The 15,871-nt window shown below is 43.3% G+C and overlaps 2 protein-coding genes across 5 annotated transcripts; both read left to right on the forward strand.

Moving 5' to 3' along the window:
• Positions 1–1,427: 1,427 nt before the first annotated feature.
• On the forward strand, positions 1,428–12,872 carry LOC123159403 (protein PSK SIMULATOR 2). 4 transcript variants are annotated; one of them, XR_006479687.1, is made up of 19 exons: positions 1,428–1,745; positions 1,946–2,118; positions 2,371–2,434; positions 2,520–2,646; positions 3,767–4,025; positions 4,124–4,352; positions 4,452–4,602; positions 4,706–4,891; positions 6,942–7,267; positions 7,359–7,451; positions 7,549–7,639; positions 8,478–8,571; positions 10,324–10,418; positions 10,598–10,667; positions 10,748–10,851; positions 11,254–11,387; positions 11,863–11,939; positions 12,019–12,063; positions 12,141–12,381. XR_006479687.1 is itself a non-coding variant. In XM_044577229.1 (19 exons), the coding sequence occupies exons 3-19, from the start codon at positions 2,373–2,375 to the stop codon at positions 12,610–12,612; spliced, it is 2,592 nt and encodes an 863-aa protein (XP_044433164.1). In that variant the 5' UTR covers positions 1,428–1,745; positions 1,946–2,118; positions 2,371–2,372; the 3' UTR covers positions 12,613–12,872. The 4 variants fall into 4 exon arrangements, 3 of the variants coding, with proteins under 3 accessions (XP_044433164.1, XP_044433165.1, XP_044433166.1); XM_044577229.1 differs by having other exon boundaries at positions 11,254–11,364; positions 12,141–12,872; XM_044577230.1 differs by having other exon boundaries at positions 2,523–2,646; positions 11,254–11,364; positions 12,141–12,872.
• A 1,832-nt stretch (positions 12,873–14,704) lies between these two features.
• On the forward strand, positions 14,705–15,573 carry LOC123159589 (chaperone protein dnaJ 11, chloroplastic). The gene has a single exon (XM_044577409.1). The coding sequence runs from the start codon at positions 14,868–14,870 to the stop codon at positions 15,285–15,287; it is 420 nt and encodes a 139-aa protein (XP_044433344.1). The 5' UTR covers positions 14,705–14,867; the 3' UTR covers positions 15,288–15,573.
• The last annotated feature ends 298 nt before the right edge of the window (positions 15,574–15,871 follow it).

Here is a 15,871-nt window from a genome sequence, read left to right on the forward strand (position 1 = left end):
ACGAGGGTACCTAGACACACTCTCTCCTCTTGTTGCTATGCTTCTCCTAGATAGATCTTGGGTGTTCGTAGGAAATTTTTGATTTTCATGCAACGTTCCTCATCAATGGCATAGCCATGGTCCCTTAAAAACCTTCCCATCGAATCCAACATCTAGCCCGTCCACAGGAAGCTAGGGAACCACTGGTAATGGAATATCTAGTCGGTGACCTAAATCGCCGCCGGAGCAGGGAACCCTAAACGAGAGGGTAGAGTTGTACTAGCGCCCATTAGGCATGCATGGGCAATTATCTAGAGTTGGCAAAAACACTATTGTAAAAAAAGTTGTCAAAAGCCCTCTCTCAAAGAAAAAGATTTGCAAAAGCACACTTATGGTAAGCTCACCGCCCATTCCTGCCTGTCGTCGTCCAGTTCGTCCTATTGTTTGCGAAGGTCGATCCTATTTCCCGCGTGGGTCGGGGGATAGCGACCAAAGGCGCACCCCCAACCGCAGGAATGGGCTGACCCATTACTATGTGTCTGCATTCTCTCTCTCTCTCTCTCTCTCCTTTCATTTTTCTGTTTTTTATTTTCTTTTTTGTTATCCTTTTCCTTTCCTTTTTCCTTTTTTCAAATTCACAAATGTTTTATAAATTTCATAAACTTCTTTAGAATCATGAACAATTTTGAATGCATGAACCTTTTTGCAAATCGTGAGAAGTTTCCAAATTTGTGAACTTTGTTTATGAACATTATTTGAATTGGCAAACATTTTCTGAATTCGTTATGAATTCACCATCATTTTTTTCGCGTTCGTGTTTTCAAATTTCTGTTTTTTTTAAATTCAAATTTATTTTCGGATGTTTGAATGTTTTATAAAAGCATAAGAAAGGAAAAAGAAGAAAAAGGAAACACGGAATGATAAAAACAGAGGCGCCCGCAATCGGCCGACCCAAAGTGTGCGGGTGGGGTGCGCGTTTGCTGTTTACCCTAGGCGCTCCCCGTTTCTTAAAAAAATAGAAAAAAGGTCGGGGGAAGGTGTTATAGCTGGCCAAATGGGCCGGGCCAAACAGGCCAGCCCGCAAGCACGCCGGCACGGTCCGCCATGGGCCAGGTCGTGCCCGACACGTGGCACGCCTTGGGTTGTGCCTGGGCCTGGAGTCTGGGCATGCGGGCCGGCACGACACGATCCGTTTAATTTTTTATATAATTTTCAATTTTTTTTATATATACACATCTAAAATATAGCCCAATAGGCCTAAAAACCAGCCTAACAGGCTGAAAAATTAAAGCCCAACATGCTAAACGGGCCATCAGGCCGGCCCGTTTACTAATCAAGCCGTGCCTGGGCCAAGGAGCAGCGCCCCATGGGCCGGCACGGCACAGCCCGTTTGGCCAGGTCTGGAAGGTGTTTCCCAAAAAAAAAAAGAGGTCGGGGGGAGTAGGCGCTCCCCGTTTGCGATAGACCGCCACTGAATGTCTGGATCCCTAATTCCCCTCTGCTTCCGAGCTCCGACCACTCCCTGACTCCACTCCGGCGCCGCCGCGCGGTCGCGCCCACCTTGCCGGCAAGCTCCTCCACCTGCAGCGACCGCCGATGCTTCATCTCCCCGACCCCCTCCTCGCGCCCAGCACTGCCTGCTCCAGCGCGGCAGCGCCTGGCTCTTCCACGCCGGCGTCGACACGAGACGTATGCGTGTGTGTGGATTTCGCTGGGGGAGGCGGCCGGTGGCCCGAACACTGTAACTCCGGGGCTTGATGTGTTAGGTACGTGTATGTAGTTTGTAGATTTGGTTGATGCTTATTCCTGTTGAATGAAACAAACAAATCGATGCTTACTCATGTTGTAAGACTGTTTTACAGCTCTTCCTACTGTAATAATTTTGCAAATTCCAAACATGTAGGAGTACTATCTAGAACCGAGCCATTTTATGTCTTTTTTTGTTGTGCCAATTTTTGTACTGCAGATGTGTTGGGCAAAAAATAAAACAAAATTGGACCGTGCTACCCTCCGTTTGGTTGTTGGGTCCGTGGCCACTGGCTACAGACCTAGACAAGCGCCATCGCTAGCTGCAGGCTCATTCCCCTTCCAGGAGCGTTGACCATCACATATAGTTCCACAGAGCAGCAATTTTCCCAGGTTAGTACCATGCTCTGCTCCCAGCCTCCCTCCCGGGCGCCTCATGCTGCTTGATTTAATTTGTAACCTGTGGTTAAATTCTTGCTTCTTAATTTGGTCTTAAAGAAAGATCGACCTCATCTCAGGCCCGGTCTGCAAACCCACCAAAAAATTCCCCTTCTGTGCTACTCAACCGTTTGATAAATATGGAACCATAGCGGAAATCTACACGGAAATCCATATACTGTATTTAGTTCTGTTTTGTGTTTCCAGGCATGGATAAGATGCTTCGCAAGCTCGGCTGGTCTGCTGCCAGACGACGCCAACAAGGAGAAAGGCAGTTTTCGCTATGAGCCTCAAATCCTTATACAAGCTTAACAATTTCTCTCATGTGACGTTGCTGTATTCATTTTGTCTACCAGTAGTAGAGGGAATAACACGCACACGGTGTCGCCAAGGCCTCTTACATTCCATTTATTAGAAGAAATTACAAATGGTTTTTCTGAGAACCGAAAACTTGGTACTGGTGCATATGGAACTGTTTACAAGGTAAGATTTTGTAAGACATCTCTGTGAATTTCAGCCACAGTCATATGCAGTTAGACTAGGTGGCCTCATACTTGAGGATGCAGACCACACATCTTATGTAGGTCCCTGTAGTGCGGCTTTGGGTGATATCAGGTTTTCGCCCCATGATCTGTCGTTCCTGATGGATGACAGGCGCAGATGGTGGGTTTCCTGATGTTGCTCCGAACTCGCTTTTCTTCTTTCCCTAGTCCTGATAGTTTCAGTTCCTGAGACAATGTATTTCTGTTATGAAAGTAATGAAAAGGGGAAAAGCCCGGTTCGATTTTTTTTTTACACTGTTAAGTTTCTCCATTATTGAGCGGTTAACTAGAGTACCATGTACAACCATCAAATGCATATGGAAGCTAGCTGGTGTACACTGTTCCAAATATTGGTCAGTTAACTGCTATTCATACCCCTCCCGATACGGGAACATGCTATTCAAGCCATTAACTGGTATGTCCAGTTAATTTGTCTGACAAGCCGATTTATCAGCTGCCAGGCTGAATTTTTGGCTGGGCCAATTAACCGGTAGGCATTTTTTAGCCCAAAACTGGCCCGTTCCCTCCCTACTTTTCATTGTGCAGGTTTATGTCCTTCTAGATTGGCCGCAACATCATCAGAACATCATGGCAACAATTTTCCTTATTGCTATGTAGCCTAGGATTGCATATTTAGACACTTAGTACACTGCATGTTGTTATATAGCCTAGGATATATAGATATGGCCCTAGTTAACCTCCGATAAATGGGTTACCGATAAATTCAGTTAAATGGCCCATTTGCTGATTAATCCCTACTCATAACCCAACCGATATGGTAACAGTTACCGATATCCTGAACATTGCTCGTGCATATGAATACAGGCACATTCAAGTTCACAAGCCTCTTTTGATCTACTGATCTCGTGAATGACTAGCTTGCATATATACTTGTTCTTGCGCTACCGTGCAATTTTTATGTCATATAACAACAATATATAACATTAGCGAATACGGGTGGGCATATATTCTAGCATGAGTATTAACTCATTGTGCTCCCTACTCATAACATATACTGCTACAAACAGAAAACTAAACCATGCTTGTGAAATATTGAATAGGGGGAGCATAAAGACGGGGAAAAGATTGCTGTGAAGATGCTTCATGACATTCTAGGACTTGACAATGAGCAATTTGAAAAAGAATATTTCAACCTTGCAGATCTGGACCACAAAAATATTGTGCGATTAGTTGGTTATTGCTATGAAACTCGGCGAGAATGTGTACCTTACGATGGAAGAATGGTTTTTGCTGACATAACAAAGAGAGCACTTTGCTTTGAGTATATGCGTAATGGAGGTCTTGACAAATGTCTTTCAGGTATAATCCATTTGTAATCTACTTGTATTAGGAGGTAGAAATGCATGGAATAGTTCCTAATATTATATATTTCATGGATATTTTCTATGTTTCTGTAGATGAAACTAGTGGACATGATTGGTGCACACGCTATTCAATAATTAAGGGGATTTGCGAGGGTCTGAAATACCTGCATGAGGAACTGGAATATCCTATGTACCATTTAGATTTAAAACCGGCCAATATATTACTGGATGAGAAACTTATGCCGAAAATCGCAGATTTCGGCTTGTCAAGGTTCTTTAGAGGAGAGCAATCGCAAATCACAAAAAGTGCTATAGGAACACAGTAAGCATGACTATCATGTGAACTGAAATTTTCTATAGCAGAAATTCTGTTTGCACTAAATATATGGTGTTTTTTTAACATATATCATGTATCATGCAGTGGATACGTACCACCCGAATACATAGATGCATCTGTTCTCTCAATTAAGTTTGACATATTCAGCTTGGGTGTTGTAATTATAAAGATAATGACTGGACCAATGGGCTACTTCAGAAGTGCTGAAATGTCTGCCAAACAATTCATAGAGCTTGTAAGAGAAAAATTTGCCTCTTCAGATATCAGTAGTAAATATTTCGCGAGTAAACTGCCATCTTTACTGATATAGTACGGTGCTTTATGTTTCAAACTGGTAGGTACGGACAAACTGGAGGAAGAGGCTACGTGCAGCATCAGTGTATCCGCTGGAGTCATACTCTGAACAAGTAAAGAGGTGCACTGAAATAGCTGTAAGTTGTGTGGAGGCTGATCGATCCAAAAGGCCGTCTATAGGGGAAATTGTGAATAAGCTGAATGAAACAGAGACAATCATTCGAAATGAGGTAAGGAAAGATACAGGGTCGTCGGTGGACCAGGTGTGATCACTAATGGCACAAGTTATTTACTTGTGTTCTCTATTTTCAATATAGAATGAAACAAATAAAATGAAATGAGCATATATATATGTATGTATGTATATAGAGTGTAGAATAATTGGTGGGGAGTTGCAATTGCTTCCACTATATGAGATGTATTTCTTTATTCACATCTTTTCTAGTTAAAATTTTATGCCAATGATAGGATTATGCATGTAGGGAAAGGCTGCGTACAATAGACCCAAAGTGGTCGGACCCTTCCCCGGACCCTGCGCAAGCGGGAGCTACATGCACTGGGCTGCCCTTAATTAAGGATTATGCAAACACTAATTGCTAGAGATAACACTAGCTAAGATATAATCCATTATTTGACATATATTTTTTGGCTTCTCTAGTTGACTTGGAATATATAAAGGAAGACCTTATCAACCATTGCGCATGCCCTAACATGTCACACTCATTTTGTTCTTGAAATAGTAACATTTTAATGATTCTTTTATTACAGTAACCTATTTTATTTTTAGTATGAGTCATTTATACACTAATGACGATGACAAAAGATGTCTTACGTTCGATAAAGGGAGTTTTTATTTTCATATCATGGCGATATAACCAACAAGAGTTCACACCTAGCGATATAACAAAACAAAATGATGTCTTACGGTAACACTTCAATATAGTTCCTTTGGTTCACAGGATTCTAAGAACACAAGAATATGATAGGAATGCATGCACAAAACAGAGGATTTGTAAACATAGGAATTGTGTCAACTTTGATGTTTGGTTCACATGAATTGAAAAACCACAGGAATCCTAATTAACGTGATCAAATGAAAGTCAAACCACATGAAATGTTTAGTTAGAATATTATTATGCCACTAAAAATATATTGTTCTTTGTGCGTAGGAATTTGAAAAATTGGTACTAGTCGATGTTAGAATTCCTGCATTTTTCCTTTGAACTGAGATCAAAGGAAATTTTGCTATGTTTTTCGTTTGCCTCATTCCTTTGAATCAAAGGCATGAATAGTGCCACCACAGGAGAATTTCCTGTTTCTACATTTTCCCTCCACTTTTCCTTTAAACCAAAGGAACCGTTACTGCGTGTTTGGTTCGTGGGAAAGAGATGGGGAATGGGAGTTCAGGGGTGAGGGGTGAGGAGATTTAAAGTCCACTGATTGATTAGAAGGAATGTGAGTTCCAGTGGGAAGGAGAATGGGAGTTGAGGGAGCCAACTCCCGCCGATTTCTTCTCATGGGGGACCCTGTTAATTTGTGGGCAGGCCTCCATCTCAGACTAATTCCCAACATGTATCAAACAAGGGAATGGGAGTAAAAATCTGTTTCTGACACCTAATCTCTCCATGAACTCTCTTGTACAAACTCCCATTCCCCTGCCAAAAGGTTACCAAACAGGCTGTTTGTAGAAGTATGCATAGAGTAGGGTAATGACAACTGTATATAACCTAGCTATAAGGTGTGGCAGTTAACACCATCTCTCATACATGTACCGCTAATAATCTAGTATATATGTTGTCATGGAAACAACATGAGTAGGGGGTATCTCGTCATTAGTACCGGTGAAGTAAAATTAGCAGGAGTGTGTATGTGGCGTAATGCGAAGGTTTCCATATACCGAGACAAAGTTGACATGTCGATTTTTTATTAGCCTTGGCTGCCTTGTTCCGTCCAAAAAAGAAACTACATTCAAGTTCCAAGTAGCTTGATTGTATCAGATCAAAGCAACACGTAGCAATATTTCACATTTTTGCAACCACGTTAGAAGGTCCAGTATAACCAGCTCAAAACAAGCATGTCTTCCTATGTTAGATTGTTAGTTTCTATATGTAAGTTAGGACATGTTATTATTTCTTAAAGGGACAGTACGGCTCTCCTTTCTCTTCTGTGCTACAAATTACTATCTTTCAATTACTTATTCAAAACATAGAAATCAGAGATTATTACCTGAGAAGATAGCAACAGCCTTTTCCAATTAGCTAACGCACTATTTTATACTAGGTATTAGAACCAGGTGCATTCATAGGAAGAGCCAACATTGCTGGTCTGGAAAAGGCTGTTGCGGTGTTAGATACCCTTGGCAGTGGCAGGGCAAGTTCGAATCATCGCAGCGGGTTTCTCTATGGGGGAAAAAATCAAGGAAATAAAGTCAATGTTTTGGCATTTGAAGTCGGAAATACAATAGCTAAAGCTTCCAGTTTGTGGAGATCATGCTCTGACGAGAGTATAAAAGAACTGAAGGAAGAAATCTTGCATTCAGACGGTGTGCAAATATTAATTTCCTCAAATTCTAGTGAGCTCCTGCATATTGCTACTATCGACAAGAGGTATGGTTAGTTAAGAAATAAGTTTTCATTAATTTTCTAATTCATCTTACCACAGATGTTATTGATGTGGACTTCAAATGGAACCCAACAGGGAAGACCTTGCCATCTTTTTGAGAGAAGTAATTCGATTTGGTGACCTGTGTACAAACCCGATATGGCATAACCTGGGACGCTATTTTGAGAAGTATACTTCTGAGAATTATGCATTTCATTTTGACATGTCAATATTTACCATTTCATAAGCCCTTGTTCTGAACACTATGGGTTACTCTCGTGTGCAGGTCAACGAAAGATTACATGCCCCAGGATCATTCAAAAGAGCATATTGGAGCTACTTTCCAGCAGCTGATTAGTTTGGCTCAAAACACTTCTGTATGTTCTACTCCCTCCGTCCCAAAATAAGTGTCTTGAGCTTAGTACAAATTTGTACTAGAGCTGGTACAAAATTGAGACACTTATAAATTGAGACACTTATTTTGGAACGGAGGGAGTACTTAACTTCCACATTCCTATACTTCAGGAGGTGCACTCCTATTTGAACTTGGCTTCAGGAGGTCCTTTGCATTTTCTCGAAAAAAAAAAACTTCAGGAGGTGCTTGTACTTGATGATAATACTAACGTTTATGTAGTCAAGAAGTGGCAACATCATGATTACAATTGTACTTACTTACGAAGCCTTTTATCCCAAACAAGTTGGGGTAGGCTAGATATGAAACCCTTTCACGAGGACTTCCCAGGAGGTCACCCATCCTAGTACTACTCTCGCCCAAATAGGTTTCATACCCAAAAGACTGGCTAGTTTTTACGTTGGCTCGCCAAGCCTATCACAACCCTTAGATATGAAACCCTTTCACGAGGACTTCCTAGGAGGTCACCCATCCTAGTACTATTCTCGCTCAAATGGGTTTCATACCTATGGGACTGGCTAGTTTTTACGTTGGCTCGCCAAGCCTATCACAACCCTCCTCCTTTACCCGGGCTTGGGACCGGCTATGCCTAGAAGACATAGGCGGAGTTATCATGATTACAATTGTACTTCCTGAAATTATCGGCTAAATATCTTTAATGAAATCAAGAAATTCTCAGTAGGTTAATAACTAAGAATTGGGTCTCCTGCATACCGGCCAGCTAGAACTACGGTTCGAAGGTGGAATTTGTATTCATACTCTGGCTTGAAGCTTATGCTGATGAGCTAGTTCTATAACTGCAGGAGCTTTACCATGAATTGTATGCTCTGGATAGATTGGAGCAGGAATTTCAAAGGAAATTTCATGAGGAGGAGTCTGTACCAGCAGCTAGACGAGGTACAATCAGACTGATGGCATTGTTCTTAAGCAACTTCAGTAGATGCTAAAACTTGTTGGAGTTGACCCACAACTCCTTGAGATGTGCTTTGCACACTCTCAAACACAAGCAGATCACTAGCAGTGAAGCTTAGCGCTCTCTCTCTCTCTCTCTAGGATGGTGCTACAGTACACATCAAATTTGTTCTGGAGACTACAGCTAGTTTTTACAGCTCACCTGATCTAATCTACTACTCCCTCCGTCTCATAATATAAGATGTTATTACATCCAATATATGAGTATATTGGATGTAATAACATGTTATATTTTGGGACAGAGGGAGTAGCTTTTACAGCTCATGCTCTAGGTGTTCCATGGTTGTTTCATCTAGACAATTCCTCTTGTACTACCTCTGCCGACCGTTGATATTTGGTTCTAAATCATCCTATACTATTATGCTACAGGACACAAAGATTATCCTAAAAAGCCCGAACCATATTGCTTTTCCAGTATCTCACCCGGAAATAGTAACTGTACTACATAAATTAAGACTTTAGTGAAGAGATCTTAATACAGAAAAAATTACTTCAACGAGCACTGTAGTTTTCCATCAAAAGGGGAAAATGATGTTTTTTTTAGTTGTGATGCATTTTTTTTTGCCCTGAACCTCATATTCTGTGATGACATTTTATCTTACCTATTGCAATCCAAGGCTCCAACAACAACAATAACAGCATAGCCTTTCAGTCCCAGTCCTTCAGATCTCTCTTTACGGGCTTCTTCCATGTTAAGTTTGGTCTATCCCGACCTCTCGACATTATTAGCACACTTTAATCGTCCAATATGCACTGGCGCTTCTGGAGGCCTACGTTTTATATGCCCAAACCATCTCAGACGATGTTGGATAAGCTTCTCTTCAATCAGTGCTACCCCAACTCTATCATTGTATATCATCTTTTCGGACCCGATATGTTCTTGTGTCGCCACATATCCATCTCAACATGCACATCTCCACTACACCTAACTGTTGGACATGTCGTCTTTTAGTAGGCCAACATTCAGCACCATAAAACATTTACTGGTCGAATCGCCGTCCTATAGAACCTGTCTTTTAGCTTTTGTGCAACTCTATTGTCACAGACGATGCTAGAAGCTTGGCATTGCTTCATCCATCCAGCTTTGATTCGATGGCTCACATCTTCATCGATATCACCATCCTTCTGCAGCATTGACCCCAAATATCGAAAGACGTCCTTCTGAGGTACCACCTGCCCATCAAGGCTAACCTCCTCCTCGTGCCTAGTAGTACAGAAACCGTATCTCATGTACTCAGCTTTAGTTTCACTAAGCCTAAAACCTTCGATTCCAAGTCTGTCTCCACAGCTCTAACTTTCTACTAACCCTTGTCCGACTATCATCGACTAGCACCACATCATCCGCAAAGAGCATACACCATGGATTATCTCCTTGTATATCCTTTATGACCTCATCCATCACCAAAGCAAAAAGATAAGGCTCAAAACTGACCCTTGATCCAAGGCTCAAAGTAAATTTTTTTTGATAGTTGCTGTGATAAATTGAGGTAAAGCAATCATCACAGTAAGGGCTCTTACATGGGGAACCAGGGCCTAGAGGAAAATTCCACATTTTTAGATAATGAGCTACAAGAATAGCAACTTTTCTTCCTGGCTATGCTTTATAGATGATATTAATAACACACCATGTACTGCAAATTTTCTATTAGAGATATTTATTGTATTCAATCTTTGCAGAGAGTGTTATGATTCTTCACAGTGAACTAAAGCGCCAAAGGAAGCTTGTGAAAACTTTGAAGAAGAAATCCTTGTGGTCCAAACCTTTGGAAGATGTAATTATCTTCATCCACATTTGCTTCATTACTTTATATCTCAGCCTTCTGTAATTATATCTGTTGGGTTATGCCTGCCAGCGTTCTGTAGAGATCGTTTTTGATGAATTGCTACTCGCAAATTGTTTTTTGTGTCTTTTGATGGATGCTAACATTGCTTTGTGTTATCCTCTATTCAGATTGTCGAAAAGCTTGTTGATATCGTCATTTTTCTGGATAAACAAATCCGGGATGCATTTGGTGAAGCTGGTAATTTATTACTGATTGGCTGGTTTATTGTTCACAGAAAATGTATCTGACAATATCCTGATACTTCTTTGAATAAACAGTTCCTGTAGGTACTGGCTTCACCGAGCAAGTTCAGAACAAAAAGCTAGGTCCCTGTTGTCTGGCACTGCATTACGCTAAAATTATCAATCAAATTGAAAGCATAGTAAGTTAATTTGATGACCCATATCATGTTTATTTTGCTTGCTTAATGTAGTCAATTTCCATGTGATCTCTTATTTTTCTACGGAACTATTTCTGTTATGTTGATGAACTGTGCATTTATTCATTTGCCTTTCCTTTCAGTGAAAAGAAGTATTCAATGGTGACCTGTACTTAATGTTTATGGTCACCCACATAAATATTAGTCCGTCTCCTAGCTGCAAAATAGCAATCCAAAAGTAAATTTTGAAATAAGAAGTTACAACGTCATAGTGCATATATTGTATCACCAAAGTCTACATGCTTCAGTCTAATATATACTCTTTAGCCTTCTATTTGTGATACAGCATTGCTTAAGAAATAAGAAAAAGGCATAGAGTTCTCAATCTTCTGTGTGCATGTGCAGGTCTCTCAGCCACTCTCTCCTAGGGCTAGGGAGAACTTGTACCATGGACTACCAATAACAGTGAAGTCAGCTCTGCGGTCACGGTTGCAATCAGTTAATACTGAAGAGGAGGTTTGCCTTGTAAAACTCTACAGGTTAATTTTATGCATAGTTCAAAAAAGCGCTAGGCGTTAATTGTGCGTTTTGCCACCGCCTTGCGCTTTACTGACCAAAGCGCATGCTTATGCGCAGTTATGCACAGACTAAGCGTAGTTATGCGCAATGCGTTTTGCCAACGCCTAGAGCCTAGGTGCGCCTTTTTTAACTATGATTTTATGTATGCACGTGGGGTCTGTCATAGAAATGTAAATCTGTTCGATTGAGCTTAGAACTAGTAGAGTTTTATTTGTCTGTCCATAGGCATGATTCAGTTCTGAAGCACTGAAAGTTCAGTTTCCAATGTGGACAGAGTAACTGCAAGATATCCAAAGGAGTACATGGAGTTCATATTATAGAATGTGATAAGACATTTTGCATATAGTTTCTTGAGAAGAATCGGGACTTGATTTTGTAACTATAATTGTCACATCAAAGTGTATTACTAACTGCGACCCTTGTGATTCTTTGCAGCGTACTGTATCTCAAATCAAGGCTGAAATGCAGAAAACCCTTTGCTGGATTCTGCCAATAGCAGAAAATACAACAAGGTACTCCAAATCATCCTGATTTCTGAGCATAGTTCTTTCTCTCTGTTTACAAAGTTCACTGTTTCCATACTTGTACCAGAGCACACCAAGGATTTGGATGGGTCAGCGAATGGGCACACTCTGGGTTAGCCCCCTTTAAATTTCCATCAACTATATCGGATACACTTGTTTGCAACATAACCCGACATAGTGATTTTACAGGATTCATATGGATGAGAAATTAGGTTCCCGGCACAGCGTGACTGGCGTCCAGACGCTTTATCACGCCGACAAGGCGAAGACGGAGGAGCACATCCTCGAGCTTGTGGTGCTGCTCCATCATCTCATGGTCCAGGTGAAGAGCCGAGGCTATGTGCAAAACATGCCTACAAAGCAGGACCAGTCTCCATCTCGTAAGTTATCATCAGAACCGCAAGCTGATACCAAGCACTGCATGTCTGACACATCTCCGACGAACAACTGTGAGATCTGCCCAAGCCCGGTGTCGGACAGCGAGCGCCATATGCTGGACCCCCTAAGCTTGAGGAGATGTGAGCCTCAGCCTGGCAGGGGGGACAAGGCGCACCGGAGCCATGGCAGCTCGCCGGCCAGGGAGTTCGTTCGTAGTCGTAGCTCGGCCTCGGACCGTGAGCTGGTGAAACATCTGGATGTAATAGATGGTCTAGCAGACTGACCATCGTTTTGGTAGAGTGAAGACATTTGGTTGCAAGCACAGAGTAGCTATTTGTTGGCTTTTGGCTCCACCGTCTGGCTCGTCGATCAGATCAAACTCGGAATTTTTCAAGTATTTTTTCTTTTGACTTCACTGTTCACTGAGATCAGATGAGCTCGGGAGCCGAAATGGATAGTCAATTATACTGGCAGTATATAACAATGTTACAGCTGGGTGGGTGATTTGAGTGGAAATACAGCAGGATCACAAGTGATGCCCCATGGCCTCACTCCGCTGTGTCAGTGTGTTGCTGCACCTTCATTTTCGGTTAAAAAACAGGTGGGTTTATGTTGGACGGCGATAGCAAATAGGCCTTATTATGACTTGATTTGCAGTGTGTCGGCAGCTGTTCGTTAGTATAGTGTATTTGTGACTTTCTGAACACTTGATCAATAGAATCTTCCAATAAAGCAACTGATTGGATCTTACTCACCGAAGGCCAAACAGAACTTAATTAGGCTCCGCTTCAAACGGTTTGATAAACTAGCGCGGCAACCGGTACTCGAACTTAATTTTGAACTAGGAGCAGAAATTAGGGATGATTGTTTTCAGAGGGCCTCCAAGCTTGTGGAATGCCTTGTTCTCTACTCCCATGCACGCGCATTCCCCCGGCTCTCGTCCTCGCCACGACATTATAGCGCTGCTACTCTCTTTTTGTCTTCATCAGATTTTTTAAAAAATACTGTAAATTATCTATCGCCATGCATGATTCGGAGTGGTCCAGAGCTTATCCACTACTAACTGACTAATACCACCAGTGATAGTGTCTTGTCTTGGCCAGGTCATCCATCTTATCAGGATATCACATATCATTAGCATCAATAATGCAAGCAAGCACTTTTCCCACACATACATATCCACCCTCTATTCATTTCACGGCGACGTCCATCTCCGCCGCTCCCGTCCGATCCATCTTTGCCACCCGCAACCAGGCGGCCGTGTTCTCAACAGGCGGCCGTCGCCGTCAACGTCGCCATGGCGCTCGTGGTGTGGTCGGCTTCTCCGACGGCCCACCAACCGGATCGAATTGATAACCCCGTACATCCATCACAGCTCTGCTCGCTCTCGCCCTACTGCATGCATGGCCGACTGGCTTCTTGTCGGCGGCGCCTAGACATGGCATGTGCAACACGTAGGACTTCATGAATAGGAGACGTCCAAGAACTCAGACCAACATGATTTCTTCTTCTCCCGGGCCATACCTGAACCTGATGATAAGCACCGACACCGGCCGGGTGCAAGTTAATTCCACCACCTGTACAATATTTTTCTCCGGACACGACGTGTAGCTCCAGATACTAGCATCTCGAACCATCTAGAACAGAAACAAAAATGCTGTGTAGAAAGATCAGAGGTACATCTATCATCTAGACTAGTTGCAGAACAAAAACAGATACATCCAAAGACTTTCACAAAAAATCAGAGGTCACGGCAGATCATTGCCTGCAGATGCGTACGCAGCTATCACATAACCACAAATGCTAGAATAATAAGTTCCCCGGAAGTCCACACCATGGAATAAGAATAATATCACAATCTGTCAGCCTGGCGAGACCTAGGGGGGAGAACAATAACGGAAAATCTATCCTTCTTGTTGGGGGAATCAAAACACAAAGTCTCATGCTATTTTTTTCTAGAACAAGCTGGCAATATTGAACCATAGAGTGACACCTATGCATGTATGACGACATCGAGATTTGAAAATTCAAATTCGATATGTCAGCACGCCAAGAAAACAAATAGTACTATCCACAGCTCGACCTGTCATTTTGAGCTATACTATCCCCAGCTAAACTTTATATGCCATGTCATGCCCCATGCCATGGCCCATGTGGTCAAGTGGACTATCGATCATATCAGATGCTACATGACATCCAGCGCACTGATTCGCGATCGGACGGCGCGTGAGTCCCTTTCCCCCTTGTTGAGGAAGGGAAGTTGGCACCACAATCGGTGGCGCGAAAGCTACGTTCAAGAGGCCGACAAGCAACTCACGCGCTCATGGCTGACTCAGCGGGAGCTCACACATAATCTTCTTCCCCTCGATGGAGATAAGATCGAGAGCTGGCGCGTACGAGTGGCACCACAGACTCCTCCGTCCTCAGCCCCTATAAATCCAGCGGCGTCTCAGCTCACCTGACGAGGCCGGACAACACTGCAACGAAGAAGTACTCTGCTTTTGGCTCAAGAACTCAAGAACAGAGATCGGAGAATCGATGGCTATGTTCGCGACGTCGACGGCGGCAGTGTTGGGATCGGCTCGCCCAGGGCGGGCGGCCGAGCCTCGATGGTGCGTGGTGGCGCGGGCGTCCTCGACGATGGCGGCGCCGGCAGCGGTGGCCATTGGGAGGACGCACTACGAGGTGCTCGGGGTGGGCGTGGGAGCCAGCAGGGGGGAGATCAAGGCGGCGTACCGGCGTCTGGCCAGGGAGGTGCATCCGGACGCTGCTGGTGGTGGGGGCGACGAGGGGTTCATCCGGCTGCACGCGGCCTACGCCACGCTCGTTGACCCCGACGAGCGCGCTCGCTACGACCGGGACGTGGCTTGGCGCGCCGCGGGGATGATGACGCGGCGGGCGGCCGCGGCTGGGCCGTCGTTCCGGCGGAGGACGTGGGAGACCGACCAGTGCTGGTAGGACGTACGACCTGGAAAACAGGGCTGCCCTCCGGCCCCCCAACCGGCGGCCGCCCGGTTAGCTCAGGACTCAGGCACGGCGCTGGAGAGAAGGTCTTCCCGACTGTCGTACGATCAGGATTGGACGGCCTAGATTGGGTGATGCAGACGAGGGAACTCTGTACACAGCAAGAGGCGTTTTTAAAGATCTCTTGTGCGTCTGGTCAGAAAAATGTAAATATGTAAACTAATTACTGGAAATTAACGGCCAAGGAATATATAGTACGTAGCTCTCTTTGATAAGAAAATCAGTTACCTCCATGTCGGGTGTTTCTTCCGCGAAAGTTGTTTATTTGATTCTGCACGAACTTAATTACCACAGTCATTCATTAAGTCTGTCATGCATGTCATAGTTTTGGATAATTTCGTAAAAAAAAATGTCATAGTTTCAGATAAGTTGGAAAAAAGGACTGACGACATATAGCCACAGGGGCGAAGTAAGGATAAATCATCACTCATGTCAAGACGGCTTCAATTTAACTGCTGAAACATATGTTTTTTCTATTTGACATGAAAATATATCTTAAGATACGTCGTCGAATGAAG

Source organism: Triticum aestivum, chromosome 7B (assembly GCF_018294505.1).
Source record: "Triticum aestivum cultivar Chinese Spring chromosome 7B, IWGSC CS RefSeq v2.1, whole genome shotgun sequence".
NCBI classification, from domain to species: Eukaryota; Viridiplantae; Streptophyta; class Magnoliopsida; order Poales; family Poaceae; genus Triticum; species Triticum aestivum.

Bases quoted from the DNA above. Each gene is read 5' to 3' on its own strand.
- LOC123159589 (XM_044577409.1), top strand. From the start codon at position 14,868: ATGGCTATGTTCGCGACGTCGACGGCGGCAGTGTTGGGATCGGCTCGC.
- LOC123159403 (XM_044577229.1), top strand. From the start codon at position 2,373: ATGGATAAGATGCTTCGCAAGCTCGGCTGGTCTGCTGCCAGACGACGC. The intron at 7,268-7,358 runs GTATGGTTAGTT...GGAACCCAACAG, and splicing joins ATTGCTACTATCGACAAGAG to GGAAGACCTTGCCATCTTTT. The intron at 10,668-10,747 runs GTAATTTATTAC...TTGAATAAACAG, and splicing joins GGATGCATTTGGTGAAGCTG to TTCCTGTAGGTACTGGCTTC.